Source organism: Gymnoscopelus braueri (genome assembly GCF_963280865.1).
Source record: "Gymnoscopelus braueri genome assembly, chromosome: 1".
Classification (NCBI taxonomy): Eukaryota; Metazoa; Chordata; class Actinopteri; order Myctophiformes; family Myctophidae; genus Gymnoscopelus; species Gymnoscopelus braueri.
Window position 1 is genome coordinate 29,710,861 of NC_137603.1, and position 16,791 is coordinate 29,727,651.

At 39.6% G+C, this 16,791-nt stretch overlaps 1 protein-coding gene across 4 annotated transcripts in view; it reads right to left on the reverse strand.

The window, feature by feature from the left end:
• Positions 1 to 16,791, reverse strand: part of ap1g1 (adaptor related protein complex 1 subunit gamma 1) — a 31,000-nt gene that overhangs the window by 13,714 nt on the left and 495 nt on the right. For 2 of the 4 annotated variants that reach the window (XM_080438665.1, XM_080438666.1), the window contains exons 2-13: positions 8,641 to 8,844; positions 8,399 to 8,523; positions 7,693 to 7,834; positions 7,171 to 7,267; positions 5,031 to 5,107; positions 3,432 to 3,527; positions 3,257 to 3,337; positions 3,060 to 3,158; positions 2,650 to 2,705; positions 2,422 to 2,535; positions 1,989 to 2,129; positions 243 to 297 (exon numbers count right to left, since the gene is read on the reverse strand). In XM_080438665.1, coding sequence (XP_080294791.1) covers positions 243 to 297; positions 1,989 to 2,129; positions 2,422 to 2,535; positions 2,650 to 2,705; positions 3,060 to 3,158; positions 3,257 to 3,337; positions 3,432 to 3,527; positions 5,031 to 5,107; positions 7,171 to 7,267; positions 7,693 to 7,834; positions 8,399 to 8,523; positions 8,641 to 8,841 — 1,284 coding nt within the window. In that variant the 5' untranslated portion in view covers positions 8,842 to 8,844. Of the gene's footprint in view, positions 1 to 242; positions 298 to 1,988; positions 2,130 to 2,421; positions 2,536 to 2,649; positions 2,706 to 3,059; positions 3,159 to 3,256; positions 3,338 to 3,431; positions 3,528 to 5,030; positions 5,108 to 7,170; positions 7,268 to 7,692; positions 7,835 to 8,398; positions 8,524 to 8,640; positions 8,845 to 15,998; positions 16,325 to 16,368; positions 16,520 to 16,791 lie in introns of those variants that run through there. The other 2 variants (XM_080438668.1, XM_080438667.1) reach the window with 2 other exon arrangements.

Sequence of the window (16,791 nt, forward strand, 5' to 3'; positions counted from 1 at the left end):
AGCGAAGGAGAGACTGTTAGCTGTTTAGCCCTTTTTCAACCAAAGTGTTCACAGACTTTTAGGAACTTATTACCTATTAAATACAGAGAGGAACTATAACCCCTGGAGCCAAAATGGAGCTAGGTTCCTGCAGTCGAAAAGGATAACATTTCCTGAATTTAAGGCAACATTCCTGTGGTCAAAAAGGGGTCCTATGGCATCAAAGGCCCAGTGTATTAGTGTTGTCACAAAGGTATACATACTGTCGTCAGGACTCTCATGATGGTGTCTATGTGCCATCTTTTCGAGGGAGCATACCTGGAACACAGAATATACAGTGGTTAGCTATTGTCTAGTGTTTTTTCTTTAAAACCGTGAAAAATAGTTTATTGCGAAACTGATAAATATGAACTTAAAAGTATACTATGTTAGTTCCATTGATCTAAGCTGGAACACAACAAAATTGATTGATCATCATTTAAACATGCTCTGAAAATGCACACGGCCCACCCATCTGACCACTTAGCTGCTGTGTTAAGTGGTCAGATCGAACGCTTTTGAGGTTTTCAAGTGGGCCCTGATCCAGAAAAGGTTGGGAACCACTGATTTAATGGATTACTGAGCTCTTCCTCAGACAAAGGAAACTATACAGAGAAACGCCTTCAAATACCTACTCAGACAGGTCACCTGACAGATCAACTGACCCCATTTAGGCTCCTATTCACTTACTACATTATATGCTGTATATGATATGCAATGCAGTGTTTTTGTCGTTTTAGCTGGAATTTTTCAGCCTGTTATATAATATTTTGTTCTTCCATCGCTGTGGTATTGTTCATTGCCTTTAAGTCTAGCAAAGGCGCCTTATAATACAAGGAGCCTACTAGGGTCAGGTGATCCGTCAGGTGACCTGGCCCAGTAGGTATTTTAAGGTGTGTCTGTATAGTTTCCTTTGTCTCAAGGCTATGTAAAACGGGAACAGAAACGTGGTGTGTGCCATTGACGCAACAGGGGAGGCAAACCGGAGCCAGAAGTTCAATGGAACGCATTGAAGTCAGTGAGAGCCGGGTGGACAAGTGTATGAATAAACATTATTATTTAATGATTGTGTAATGATTGTCAAATAACCAGTTGAGGATAATAAAAGAAGAGATATCATACTTTGTTCGATGTGCACACTATATGTTATTGAGGTATCTAAAGAGCACAGAGTTAAGTTTCTGACTGGGCAGTATGGGTTGTCATGAGAATTGGTTGACAGGTTGTCAGTTGATAGTCTCCTGATAACAGTCCTTCCTTACTGCAGTGCACAGTAATAAACTTACTCTGTGCTCGATAAATACCTCAAACTTCTATAGTGTGCAGATCGAAAAACCAAGGCAGCCGAATGTGTGATACCTTTTACTTTACTGAACCTATTATTTTACAAAGGTCACAATCATTCAAATATATTTATTCATACGCTTGTCCATTCCATCGAACATTCGGCTCTAGTTTGCCTCCCAGTGCAACGGCTCTGCCAGCTGGAATTGCTGGGCCAAGAAAGTATCCTTTCCTTCTTTACATTTTTGTCTTGTCTGACTAAGAATCAATGGTGGTAATCTGTTAAATTATATGATCCAGCGTGCACATTTTAAGTAGTCAGGCTACTGGTGTTCATTCACCTCACAATACACTGACAGTTATGTCAGTCCATATCTGATTAATGCTTCTAATCATCCACAACTCACCCCCTCAAAGTACTGACAGACAAAACGTAAAGTTGATAAGTTCTTTCACAATGACATTACATGTGACACTAGTTATACTGTGCTTTACTGGTATCTAGGGGGTGTACCAGTAGAGCAAACTAAAATCATTTAAAAGTTTTATAATTGTAATGGTTTAAAGTCACGGTTTGGTTCATGTTCAGTACAGTAAAGGGGGAAAAAAACTGGTGAATACATTGCAGCTAAGCAACCTCTCTGTGAGATGAACAGACAGTGCACACACATGCACAAGTCTCTTACTTCTCTGCAGCTAGGAAGACTCCTGAAGCGCAGTCCGCTTTGAATTCTGGGTCACACGAGTCCAGGAAGTAGAGCAGCTCCTTCATCATGCCTCGAATGTTGTTGCCATTCACCAGAGCAAAGCTCAGCTCCATTGCACGCCTGAGACGGGAATGAAAAGGGACAGCGGGGTAAGCTCAAAACTCACCACGATGTGACACATAGCAAGCTTGTAGAGAGTCCATTTTAGCTATTTTTGGACACTGTTCAAAGTATAAAATTATGTTTTAACCATAGTACGTATTGGTTAAGTTTATAGTCAGTCGTTATGTAATTTGACATATCTTCCCAGTGCATTTTTTTTTGTTAATTGCAATTATTTGTACAATGTCAACTAAAATGTCATGATCGCGATAGCCCTATTATTTGTACATCAGTCTTCTGTGATTCTCACCTCTTGATGGACACGTCCAGGTCTTTTAAACAATCCACGATGGTGCTCCGATGCCTCTGCACAGCGTTGTGGTCCGTTTGTACCGTCTTCAGTAGGGACGTCAATGCCACATATCTAAAATGGGCACGTCACAAAATAGAACCGTCACAACAAAGCGAGAGCTGGGTATTTGTGCTTCTTAAGTGTCGAGGTGGCAAAGATATTTGAAAGGCTTTAAAAGTGACTTGCCTAATATTTTTGTCGTTGTTAAGAAGGAAGCGTCCCAGTATGTTAATTGCCAACACCTGCAAAACAGAGAAAATGCTTTTACCATGTGAAACATTTTTCAGGAACACCACCAACTTTCTAACTTATTGTCATTTATTAGTCATAGGGGTGGCATGTCTATAAATATATACTGTAGGTCTCTGCCATTTGAGAACCTTAGTCGCAATGCATACTGGTAAATGTAGGCACTGATGACAAGGCAATATGAGCAAAAATAAATGGTTCCTCCATCAATATAGATTAGAAAGATTGACCCTTTTATTGCTCCACTTGCCTACAAGGGGCATCAGCAATGATTGCATATTCACAAAAACATATTGAACCTTTTAACAGAACATACATTTTGGTAAAGGGGATACAAATTAACTCACCCTCAGTCCACTCTCTGATTTGATGTCCATTATAGTGAGAACAGTCTCATAAAGGATTGCATTGCCTACATTTTTACTTGTCTCTGTATTGGTTGCAACCTAGAAGAATGAAAACAATTCATGAGTCAGATTTATCATTCAGTTAGAGAGGCTTTCAACCACAACGTCAAGCTTTCAACCACAACGTCAACTCTAACCTGTGCAAGGATATCGTTCATCGCTTCACTCGAATCGTCATCACTCTTGCCAAGAATTCGCAGTAGTCTCAATATCCGCACCTGAGATTTGCAGAAAGTGTCAAGTGTTGGCAGGCTAGATTAAACAAATCATATAGCCTCCAGTCAAGCACAAATTAAATGTTTTAAGTCTTACCTGCAGGAAGGGATCACTGATGCCAGACACATCATGCTCAGGAGAGTATCCAGACATGATTAGGTTCTTCAGAATTCTCACCAACTGTGGAACCAGCTACAAGAAGGTGAACAACAGGAGAGAAGAGGTGTCAAAAGGAATGTTCTGCAGGCAGGTATTTTTTAGCAGTTGGGTAAATGTGTGTTGAGGCTTAGGGGAGATTATATTTTTGTAGAATTGACAACTCATACTGTAATTCCACTATTGTATGAAAGCACGTAACTTGCTGAGGTTAATGAATCGAAACCTTGATTGTAATTAACATTGGGTTAGACCGTTTCTCTTTTAGAAACAGAATCTGTCAAACTGGATCTGGCTGTAATAATGCTGCGGTATTCATAAAAAGAGCAAGATTATACAAGAGTTTGGTACGCTTGCCGCATGATATGGATGTAATCTTCATATTGGCATGTCATTAATTGCCAGAGCAAAAATGGAAAAAACTTTTTTCCCCTTTATATACACAGTATAGTATTTTGAGGATACATAAAAGGTATACTACATTCAGAAGTTTTCAGACAATGTCAATATATTGACATTGTCTGAAAACTGTCTATGCTGTCCAAATAAAAACAGGTTTTCAGGACAAACAAGAAAATACAAATCTCCCCACCACCACCCCAAAAGCCTCAACATTCCATTTTAATGCTTTGCTGGCCAAACTCTTGTGAATAATCAACTAAAACATCACAAATAAACAATCCTATGACATTCATTGACATTACACATAGGATATCCTCTGACAACGACAGATAAAGTATAGATTATCTGTGCCTGGTGAAAACTCCTTGTGTGTGATCAATTTACCCATCACATCCTTTAATTACAAACGGTGATCAAATGAGGTACATAGAAGAGGAACAATGAAACCGTGACAATAGTGAGACATAAATCTGACAAATGGACCAAAATAAATAAATAAAACATCTTTACATAACCCTAAAAGAACACAAACATAATGATCACTGTAAAGCCAAGGAGATTAAAAGAAAAAGATAACATAAGGAATGACATTACTGGACACAGGTTTGATTACATCTATGGTGACTGTGTGGGGGTGATTACTCGTTACAGCATGCACCAGCTATGGAATCAGAATGTACTCTTACCTTCTCATTCTAACACAATGCAGGGGTTGTAACAAAGACAAATGACAGAAAAAATATGAAGTAGATGTTAGGGAGGGGAAAACTGGAAATCATTCACTTTCAGAGAGCTTAAAGTAAGGTTTTCGATCATGAGAACATGAGGTGGGCCTTCTGGTGCAAAGATCTTTTTTTGTCACAGCTAGGGGGGAGAGGTAGAATAGAAGTTGAGAAACAGGGAAAGAGACAGTGGAAGGAGATAAAGACTGAGACATACTTTGAATGTAGAGGATACCTTGGGGCCAAGAATGCAATCCAAGGCTCAAAAAAGTAAAAACAAATCTGTCTTATCTATACTGAAAGGGAAATGCATAAGCAGAAAGAGAGAGAATGGCATGTGGTGTGACCATAAGACAAATGTTTCCTTAATTTCCTGCATCCGTTTCAAATAATTACGTTTCATTTGAATCCTTACCTTTCTGAAGTGGGAGAGCATGTCAGGACTTCTTTCACACATTTCAGTGAGTAGGACAACAGATGTGTGGAGAACACCTGAGGGAACAAAGCAGAGAACTTCAGGATCGAAGTAACCCTATCATTTGGGGGCAAGGTGTGTTCACATCCATGTGTCGTACAGTTTCATTTGTCTCCTTTCACTGAAATTTCTTGCCCGTCTTACAAAGGACCATACCGACACGATTAGCCCATTGACTAGGACTCAGTTTACTTGACATTACTGGCAACCATTTTCCAAAGCACTGTAGTTTGTTGATTTTCAAATTATATTCCATCACAAAACTGAAACTGAATGATGGTGATATGGTGGTCCTTTAACTGTGCTATCAAAGATCCATATCATATATTGAAGGAAGTTGGCTGTGGTATTGAAAGGACGATTAATAAATAAGTTGAACCAAGTAAGGTGACTAGAGGTACAGACGGGCAAGAAAGTGACCTCATAAACATGGATAGGCCTGCAGTAAAAAAATATACATAGGTTACACAACAGAAACGTACATAAAAGCAGCCTCTAGTGAACTTCATGAGTGATTGCTGGGCCTCTCTCAGAAATAGTATTTGTGCAAAATTTTAACCTGAAATTTTACATATAGATACTCATTTTGCAAATACTGGTAAAATCTGCAAGTTTTCAACACACTTTCCTCTTTGGCTGCATTTAGACACAGCAGTGTTGAGAGACGGGTGAACAAGGAAACGAAGAGGAATGACATGCAACACAGGTCAGTTGGAATCAAATCAGTGACAAGGTGATTTATGTGGCTGACACACAAACTGACACGCCACAACACATGCTTGAACCCAGAAAAATGATGTTGCTTCTGCTCTCACTCCGAGAGATAGAGAGATAGAGAGATATATATCTAAATGTATAGCCCAATTCTTCAAGTCACAAAAATTATTACATGCATAAATAATGAACAAATTCACGCATATAAATGGGTTGCAAACCAAAGTAAAAGGTTACACCTGATGAAAGACCTCCAGTTCGAGGGTTAACTGGTGCACTCGCCAACAACTACTCATTGCAGTGTTTCCTCCTATCCCCATGCAGGTTCTAACGAAACATCCTGCCAGCGCCAAGATTCCAAGTATTGTGATCCGCAACAGCTACTGTGGACGTGGCTTTCCTGATGTGGGCGTGTCAGCAAAATTCTGCTGACAATATGCAAGTTTGACTAATGTCATACTGTATCAAACCGGCAGTGAATGTGTTAATGAGCAATTATTTATATACAGTGTAAATGGCAACTATAATAGCTCACAAGTTAACGCATTACTATTTTTGTATGCCAACATTGTACAACAAAGTATAATTTAAGTGGTTAATCAGAGTTAATCAATTTATTCAAAAATGGAAAATCTATTCAAATTTGTTTGTGTTGATTCGTTGATATATAAAAAGGCTAGATTATTTGATGAAACTACATGAACAAGATTAATCTAGGTTTTGATATTTTTCGGTTAATTGCCCAGCCCTACTGGATAGGGCACACAACCTTGTAATAAAATGGTGACATAAAATCCAATAAAAGCCAAGGTTTTTAAGTGGGTTGTTTCTCTTAATTAAGCCCGATTGATACAGTGTTGTATGATGGTGTCGCACCGAAAATAGCCGATCTACAAGCTCAAAAGGAGTCGTTGTAGATCAGCTATTTTCCGTGTGCGACACAGTCGAACGACAGTGCATAAATTAGGCTTTAGGCCCACCTTTTTAGTCTGTCAGCTGTACCGGTACCTCTGCTGTATGTCAAAATTGAAAAGCCATCAGTGATAAATATGAATGCGTATATTATCTGCAACGGTGTCACAAATCACTTTGACAAGAGCGCGGCTATTTCCTCACTGTCAAAATATCCCTATTTGCCTCTGATATGTCTATTCATTGTGGGGTACAGACAAGGCCCAGAGCTTATGACAGACTCATTAATTCTACGGTCCTCAGTAAAGGACACCACAAAGGGGATATCAGCTGCATAGCCATTCTCTGCAAGGCACGACGAGAGACAGAAAACAACAGTGAAAGTGTGCATTTGTGCAGGACAGGGACACAGCCACCACAAACCATTGGACGCTGGCAGTCCCTTTAGACTCACCATGGTTCTTCTCGCTCAGCAGGTTTTTTGTAGCTGGAAGGAACATTTCCATCAGTTCTGGAACCTTCCTGATGACATGAACTGCACACAACGCCGCCTGTAAACGACATTTGTATTCCAAACAATCAATGAGTGACATCCTCGGAGCAATATTTCACTTTGGTAACACTATTCTAGTTTTTAAGACTGTGACTGGGTGAAGCCAAAATCTGCTTTTATTTTAGTCATGTGTCCTTGTCCAGATAACATATCACTCACTCAGTTCAGTACAGATGAGCCAATAATCATATTCCTAAACACAAAGGAATTTCAGTGATGCTTGTACTTGCAGATTGTATTCGCCCACTTGTAAACATGTGCAGGCTATGAGTCATGCTCATTGAACTAAAGTCATGTTAAACACCACCTCTGCACAATTTGCTTTAAGGAGTACATGGTCATCCAATTTAAGAAAAAACATGAAAATAACAGGGGGCACTACAATATGAACTTTTCATGCGTGGGGGGTGAGGTGAGACGTACTTTTTTCCTCAGGTAAGAGTTGGATGTTTTGAGCAGCTTCTCCACTTCTCCAGCAAGGTCACGGCACATCTCTGAGGAACCCATACAGCCCAGGGTACACAAGGCCAGGCCCTGGACGTATTGTGTGCTGTGATTCAGATCACTGGGGTAGGAAAGGAGAGATAAATAAGCCAGGGAGTTATGTAGATAAAGAAGGGAAGATATGGTAGGGAACAGAAAGGAAAGGGAAGAGAGCTATTGTTCTTCAGAGGAAAGGTTTTGATAAAGATGTTAGTGGGCTTGGCAGGTTTTGGGGTGGCGCCCAAGTTGCCATCAGTGCACACTGCAAGATCTGTGGAAGGAACAGAATACCAACTATGTGTAATCGGTTTCTACAACCACACCTCTTATCTTCACTCTCCCACAGTACAAACAAGCAAGCATTCCGGCAGTGGCTCAGGAGGTAGAGTGGCCGCTTGGGCATCGGAAGGTCCCCGGTTCAATCCCCGGCGCCCCCTGTGTTAGTGTCGAAGTGTCCTTGAGCAAGACACTGAACCCCCAATTGCCCCTGATGAATAGATTGGTGCCTTGCATGGTTTCCTTCCGTTGTCGGTGAGTGAAATGTATGTGTGAACGGGTGAATGTAATTTACCAAATGCACAATTTACCAATTATTACAGATAAAGGAATATGCAATAAATTCATTGAAAGGCTGGCTTCCTCTTACTTCTTGATGCAATTTGTCATTAGTAGATGGACATCCTGCCTCTCGTCCAACAGTAGCATGGCTCCCAAGTAGCCTATCCGCTTGTCAGTGAACTTCTGGGATGCAATCAGCTTCAGGCATTCCAACTGGAAAATAGCACATCAGATAAGACAGGCTTTCCTCACATGATCAAATCTAGCAAAAAACACTAACAAAATATCACATTGCAGTGCAATGTGGTTATTACGACTACATGAACACACCTGCCCAAAGTGTGCTGGGTAGCCCAACATGTGCATATAAAGAAGCTTTGCCACATTTCTACAACGGTATGTGTTGTCTTCCTCTCTGAAGGACGAACGTATGGCGGCGCACTCTTTCTGGATCATCTCACGCTCCTCTGCCTGGGTCCGAGCTGTCCGGATGGTCCGGATCAGCTCCCGCAGTCTGATCGGAGCTGGCATCCTCTGAAAATGCAGAGAAAGGAAAAAGGTTGGCACCCATGACCTTGGCAGCAACACTGGACCATAGACAAGAGAATCACTAATGAATCGCTTACAATAAAAAAAAAAATGTAGACATGACATATTGTTAGAACAGGACAAAAAACAATAAATGCATAAAAAAAAAAACAAGCATCATCCATTTATAGAAACTATGGGAAGTGATCCAATTAATCCCAGCTACAGTGCTATCTAAGGGCCTTCTTTATTTTTGCAATTCTAAAAAGTCAGAAAATAGAAGACAAATTATGTTTTTGCACAGCAATAGCACAAATTTGTTATATCGATGCCACCCTTTATTTAAAGCCAATCAGACACCTTTGTTTTTATTCATGCATAATTATGTCCTGCCACACAACAGCAGCACAACAAACAAACAACCGTTTTGGAAGTAACCCCCAGTCCCTCCAACTGGAGCCCTTCCAAGAAACCTATTATTTTGGAGATTTGGTGATCAAACACGGAGTATCAACAAGAATCCTAAAAATGTTCAAATCATACAATATTCTCACCTAAAATAATAAACAAGTAGAAAGTTGAACAACATAGTATCAAACATAAGACACGACAAACAACAAGTACGAAGTTGAAAGAGTGTGCGTGTCTGCAGAAGTAGGGCTACATTATATGGTAGAAGCAAGTGGAGATGCGATGAAGATATATATATGGTAGAAGCAAGTGTAGATGCAATGAAGATACTGTAAGGTTTAAAACCATATTAGCCAACTATTTTATGAGCAATAGAGGGTATACGTAGTTAGTAAGATCCAATCTGCAAATATTTCAACCAAAACAAAGAGGGTAGCCATTTTTGACAGTATCTGTGGAGAGGGAATGGAGAACGACAGGTGAAATTTTATTCCTTACAGAGGAGCTACTAACCAGCACCAAGGCTTCCATGCATTAGAAGACTATTAAATATTAATATGCAGGACAGGACATGCATGGTGGCTAGATTAAATTATCTTGCATCTCTACATTTAACCAGATTAAAAGGGAAATAACAAAGCTATTTACAAAAATAAACAAAAGGCAGAAAGACAAGAACAATAGTTTTTCCCTTGCTTTTTTCTAACAGCTAGAATGTTATTATAAATCAAGTGGCCGTCAATGATTTCTGGTGAAACATTAGGACAATATTAGAGATGCACTGTAGACATTTTGTACACAAGAAAATAGCTGACATATCAGCTATTTTCGCTATTACAAGCCACCATTGAACAATGAAGTATAATAATACTAATTGATTTACTCACTTCTAAAAAATATATCTCTAATAAAAAAAAATGCGTTGATTACATGAGCAAGCTTAAAGGACCCATTTTCAATCCATCTTCATATAATTGGTCCTCACTAATACTCATTATAGGATTTTGTTCTACTCGGTCTCAGAGAAGGGCTGTGGACAGTTCAGAAACTCGCCTAACAATGACATCATCGATGGGGAATCCAAGCGAATATAAACGGCAGGCTCTCTCTTCCTGGAAAGTTTGCATGCTACAATAGAAGCCAATGTTCTGGCATTCATAAAAAGTCAAATAGAAAACAATTACATCTCGTTTGAAATGACCAAAGTCACTGAGTGAGTAGACAAAATCATAATGAGCATTAGTGAGGACCAATTATATTAACAACGGTTGAAAATGGGTGAAGTGGTCCTTTAAGTCGGTTATTGGTTCTAAATGACAGTTTCTATATATTTTCAGTTAATTGCCCAGCCCTACCCTGTCCTACATCATACTCACGATGCCATGACCAGGCAAAATTATTACCGGTGGCTCTCCATAAAGTGGTGCTTCATGGCTTCCCATTTCACAGAAGCCTTTTATCTAGTAGCATGCAGCACATAATTAAGCTGCAACAGCAAGTGGGACTATGGTAATTACTTTCTGAACAAAGCCATTTTTTACATTCAACCAGCTCAGAGCTGAAGTGGATGTTGGTAGAGGGAAAGAAGAATGCACTTGTTAAATGGAAAGAGCATGCGGTTGTTACGTAGACAGCAATATTCTGTCTCTTGTCTCTGAAGTGAAACACATGTCTTATCATCAACAATCTAGTGGTTGGCACTGTGTTCTAACTGTTCTTCCATGCAAACTTCTTAATGCAAGCTTGTTTTGTAATACACTTTTCAAACAAAAGTTAAACTTTTAACAACTATTGCTAATTTGCTACTTCTCTTTAACAACTAAGCTTGGCAACTACTACACACAAGATTCCAGCATGACATGTCTCTTAGCTTCTCCTTCGAATCCAAAGCAAAGACATCGACACATTTTCAGGAACATTCAAGCTACTGAGGAGAATAAATAAGTGAAGTGAGCGAGGAAAGGCCTGGTTGCTAAACCACTGATCTGTTGAAAAAGTAAGAAGAATCCATAATGATCAAAGTGGAATGGGTCTGTCTGTGTGTGAGTGCGCGCACACGCATGCGTGTGTTGGGGAGGGCATCTAAAGAAACCAGGGAACTTTCAACTATTGCTTCTTTTCCATCCACATTTCAGTTACCTGAGGTGAGTGTTGACCAGTCTCCCTCTCCTTGCCACTTGCTGTGCTCATAATCAAGTATGTACATATTAGATATGGTAAATACAGCCTCCACTGAGAGCTTAGTAAAAACTGATTAAATTTCAATTCATCCATTGCGATAACTCGCACAGCGACATAATTAAGTCCTCTACTACCGAACTACAACACAAAGGCTTTTTTTTTCTCTTTGCAAGTGATCAAATTCTGCAACAGGTAGCAAAAGTATAATGGAGAGCCTGACTACAGTAAGGTGGATTAGGAAAAACCATAGGTGGGGGGAACGCCTGAGCTTGTTCAATGGTTGCAAGATGGTAGCAAGAGCCAAGAAAATATCACCAAGGTCAGCCTTCCTCATTCTACAAGGACAAAAAGAGCACTGTTCTACTGTAGCTTCACATTTCATAATTCAACAGCTGTACTATCTTTATGGGTCAGTTGATCAAACCAGATGAGTATCTGTCAACAAGCATTAATATGATGACAATTTTGGCAACATACCGTACAGTACTGATCACTAATGATCAGTCTCTCGATTGGATGCAACTCACATTGCTCACATCAACATCATAATGCCCTTTATACTTATACAAATAGCCCATCTACAAGCTCACGGGCCTGCTATGTTTGAAAACTGAATTTTTGTAAAGTTATTGAACTTTCCAAAATTAGGGCTGCAACAGTTAAAATCAAATTAAAGGATTTTAAGAAAATAACCAATAATCAACTTTAATAAAAATACATTTCTAGGCTTGAGTACCTACAGATAGTGTTCAATTGGATATAAACACATTAAACAGACAAAACAATAGGGATGCCAGGGACTCACTGTTATGTTAGGTGGTTAACTATTTTCTTACACAATGAGGTAAATTACAAACCATAAGACAGGCGGTTTGTGCTAGATTGGGCAATATCATTCATTTGCATTTCCTAACAGGGAAAGTATTCTGCACTAGTAGCTGTAAAAATGTTCCTAACAAGCTTGTCTTCTCTCCTGAGGTTTGATGAGGCAGGCTACATTGGCTTGCTGATCCTGACAACCAGTAGCAAGGGGAGAAAAAACATGTCCCCTCCCTCCCTCCCTCCCTGTCTTCAGCAGTCTACTTGTAGAGTCACGGGTATTAGAGGGCAAGTGTCAAGAGAGTAAATCATAAGCAAGAAATGGTTTTGCTCAAGGTCAATAAAAATTATGAGCATTTCCAACAAGATTTCCATGTGTGGATATTAATACACCAACTTCTGCCTTCCCTGGGGTAAAATGCGGCACTAATGTTTGTTTAGAGAGAATATTACCCATTTTCCTACAGTATGTTCCGGGTCATTGATCAGTTTGCCACTTGTTTTGTTGTTAGTGCTCAGCTGAGCACTCAGGGAGACATTTTAATCATAACTATTATCAAAGGACTAGGACACTATCTGTCTGCACAACAGCTCTTCAAGTGCTCTGCGCCGAGTAGCTGTAAACAGCAGTCTGGTCCATAAAATAAAAAGACTGAAAATGCTGTCAAATCTAACAATATGTAACTTGTTCAACAAAACATTTATAATGACATAATTATACATTTGACAGGGTGCATTTGTATTACTGGTAGTCTTGAGTTTACAACATTTAAAAAAAAAAAAACACTTTAGCTCCCTTCCCCAGTTTGACATTGTGCTGCAATTGACCGTTAATTACTCATGCCAATGCTGCTGTAAACACAGCCTTCCTATAAACTTTCTTTCAATAACTAAGTATAAACAATGTCTATATGTGCACTGTCTGCAGCTTGTTCGTTTGATGTAGTCTGATGAAAAAACAAATGCAGCTTGAGCATGCCCTCACTTACAGAATAACCCGTTTTAAACGCGGTCTAGGTGAGTTAAAATGGAAATAACTGGCATACTATGTATGAACTATATTCCAAAGCATAAAAGGCTTGCGCACAGGCAAACGTTTAGGCTTAATAAGTAGAACAGTTGTGACACACTCTCTCCTCATAATCCAACTCTCCTAGATGTGGCCAAAACTATTGGTACCCTTCCTAATAAAATAAACTCAATTTTATTTCAATTACGTTGAAACTACTACTACTTTACTACATACATACTACTAGTATGTATGCATTGAATATTACAGAATCTTCACGTTTGACTTAAGGTATTGAAAATAAAACAGATCAAAATGTCAGACCAAAATATTGGTATTCATAATAATGTAATATTTTGTGGCACAGGCAATAACTGCAATCAAGCACTTTCTCTGAATAAGATTTCTACAATCCAAACAAACTGCTACAGTTCTTAGGTATGGTGGGTGCCAACTGAAACTTTCAGCTCTTTCCACAAAATGTGTCCTGATCTGAAATTCTTTGAACATTTAATGTGCAATGGGATTCACATCAGAACTCGGAGCACACCAATTCAGCATGGACTTCTCATCCATTCTTGGGTGCTTTTTGATGGATGATTCAGGTAATTATACTGCTGAACACCCATGACCTGTGACAAGAAAGCTTTCTGAAACTGGGGTGCAAGTTCTGCTCAAAATGCCTTGAAAGTGTTTTATTATTATGCCCTGCAGATTCAAGGCACACAGTGACTATGGCAGCAAAGCAACCCCAAAATAATTATGTGATTTATCAAAAAGCTCTCATTTTGTTTCATCCGTCTGAAGTACATTCTCGCAGATGTGTGTGGCTTGTCAACAGAGACTAGAACAGTCCAGTCTGGCTTTTTTGGGGTCTCCCTTTTGGAAGTGGGTGGGTCTTCTACCATGGAGCCCATTTTCATTCAGAGTCAGACAGTGATGGATGCTGTGACTTTAAACTGTTGTACTGTACCTTGAAGGTCAGCTTGGATCTGTTCTATAGTTTTACTCTTGTTACCACGTCCCCTTGTCAGGGATCACAGGAACATCAAGCTCCTTGGAGATAGTAACCTTTACATCCACCATGTTTGGCTATTCTTTTTTTCTAAGCTCCTCACACCACTTTTCCTTGTTCATGTTCAATGTGATACACACAGTGGAACAAAAACAGCAGTGTGTAATTTTCTCTTTTTAAACTGGCTGCATGAGTGATGAAGAATTATAGGAACATCAAAAGAACACCTTTAAGAACTAAAACAGAATGTATCATTGGAATCGTTTTGTTCTGTTGCAAACAAAAGAAAGACAGATAAATAATGAAATCTTAATTTCAACACTTTTCAGCACGAATAGTGCATCATTTTAACAACATGCAAGGGCACAAATATTTTTTGGCCATCGTGCAGGCAAGTCCTGCATAAATGCAGAGTATAAATGACTAACTGCTTATTTCTTATGCAAAGAATAAAGAGTATTAACAATGTCTAAATATACTATAAATATTGTCAGGAGAAGATATCTTCCCTGTTTGGATAGTCTGGGTAACTTAAAGAGAACAGCAAAATAATTCCAACCCAATGACCAATAATCAAGCTATAGTATAAAGCTATTAAAGCTGATCCAAGTGATCCCATGAGTATGGTCTTGTTTTCCCATATTAGAGAAATCTAAACCATGAATATAACCCGAAGATTTTATGAGGAGGATGTTGCGATAGTTTGGGCTACATTTGTTTGGGACTGTCCCCTCATAACAGATTCGTTTTCCTGTTTATTTTAATGTTTTTTTTCCCACCCACTCTGAATTAGTTATTTCCTCAAAGGTTATAAGCAGCTCTTTGGCAAGGACGTGATATACAACAAACATGTAGCCTATTAGTCTATTTTACTGGAGGACAGCCCTAGATTAGTCAACACTGGGGGGGAAAAACTCATTAAGTCAGACAACTATAATGCCAAGAGTTTCTTAATTTGTCCAGAGAGGTAAAACCTGCTCAACTGACAGTGAATATGAGACCAACTTGATGGATTGAATAACAGGTCTCAAGTATGTACACATTCTTTTAAATGGTAAATGTTTTTAAAGTTTTACATTCAGTTGATAATATATTCGCTTTCCAATTATTATTTTGTCCAGTTATTCCTGTTGACAGAACTGTCTACAACAAGGGAATAACATGTTTTGAGGTTTATTATTCCTTTAGCATAGGACAAATGACCAACAAGAAACAGCTATCGTTTACAAAGATATTTGAATCAAAACTCTACTCGTGACTATTCCAATAAAACTCAACAAATCTGTAACAAAACAAAAAACTCAATACTTGTATGCCTGCATACAAGAGAATCAGCACAATAGCTCAGCTCCAACATGTCACTCACCTGCCTACACTTCCTCCTTACCATCGGAGATTTAAGTTAATGACACCCAGAAAGACAACACATCTTCTGAGACTGCAGCTACACAAAAGCTTAAACCGATATGGTACATTACTGCTCAGTACCGGTGGAGAGACGTCAGCGACACAATATCAACATAAAACGCCAGAAACTGCTGCCAATCCCAAAAGTAAACGATGCTAACGTTAGCTTCCTTGACCACCTTGACAGGAAGCTCTTCTTCTCAGCAGAGAGAATGTGATGGAGGTTTAGGTTACAATCCGGTGACTCTGCCAAAAGTTATTCACCCATCCTAGACATATTTCACCAGCCTAGTGTAGTTCATGCAAACGATGTCTTACCTGGGCTTGGCAGGCAGATTGGCTAAACGTCTGGTCAGGTTGAAGGAAAACGTTAAAGGGCTGGCGGTTACTATGTGTGCTTAAAGTCCAAAGAGGCCAACGCACTGACAGACAGAAAGAAAAGAGGCCGTTTCACACTGTGGTCATCCTGACACCTGAACCTGGTCGTCGATTGATCCTGACATGATGCAGCTTGAGGCCTCCTATAAGTAAGGATTAGCCAGCTAGCCTAGCATGGTTATGATGATTCCCATAAACACCTGCTAGCTTAGCCAGCTAGCCTCTTCTTCTTAACCCGTTTACAACTCAACCGACCCCCAAAAACTACTGACAGACGGGGGGACCAGTAACGACCGGGTCGGTTGCTTACTTGCGTTATTATAGGTAGCCAACGGGAAAGCAGCGCACGAGAAGTTGGCGTAGTGCGTTGTCACATGAATAAACTGCGTCTCGGTGGCGTTAATGTCAGAGCAACAACCACCACATCATCATCATCATCATCCACCACCACGTACATACAGCAAACAACTCAGACGGCTAGCACTGACTTGGGCAAGCGACGCGTCTGTATGAGTGGTTGGCTGGTAACCGGAAAGCTCGCCCCAAAACACGCTCGCCCCCATTTTCTTTCGCGGACCACTCGCCCCCCCCAGTGGTTCTTGTATTTGTTTTACTGAATATAAGGTTAGAAATAAGTTTAGGGGTTAGGCATAGTTTTACTGACGTTAAGTTTAGTTAACCGTTTACTTACTTTTAGGAATAAGGTTAGATTTTTAGTTTAGGCATTGAAGTT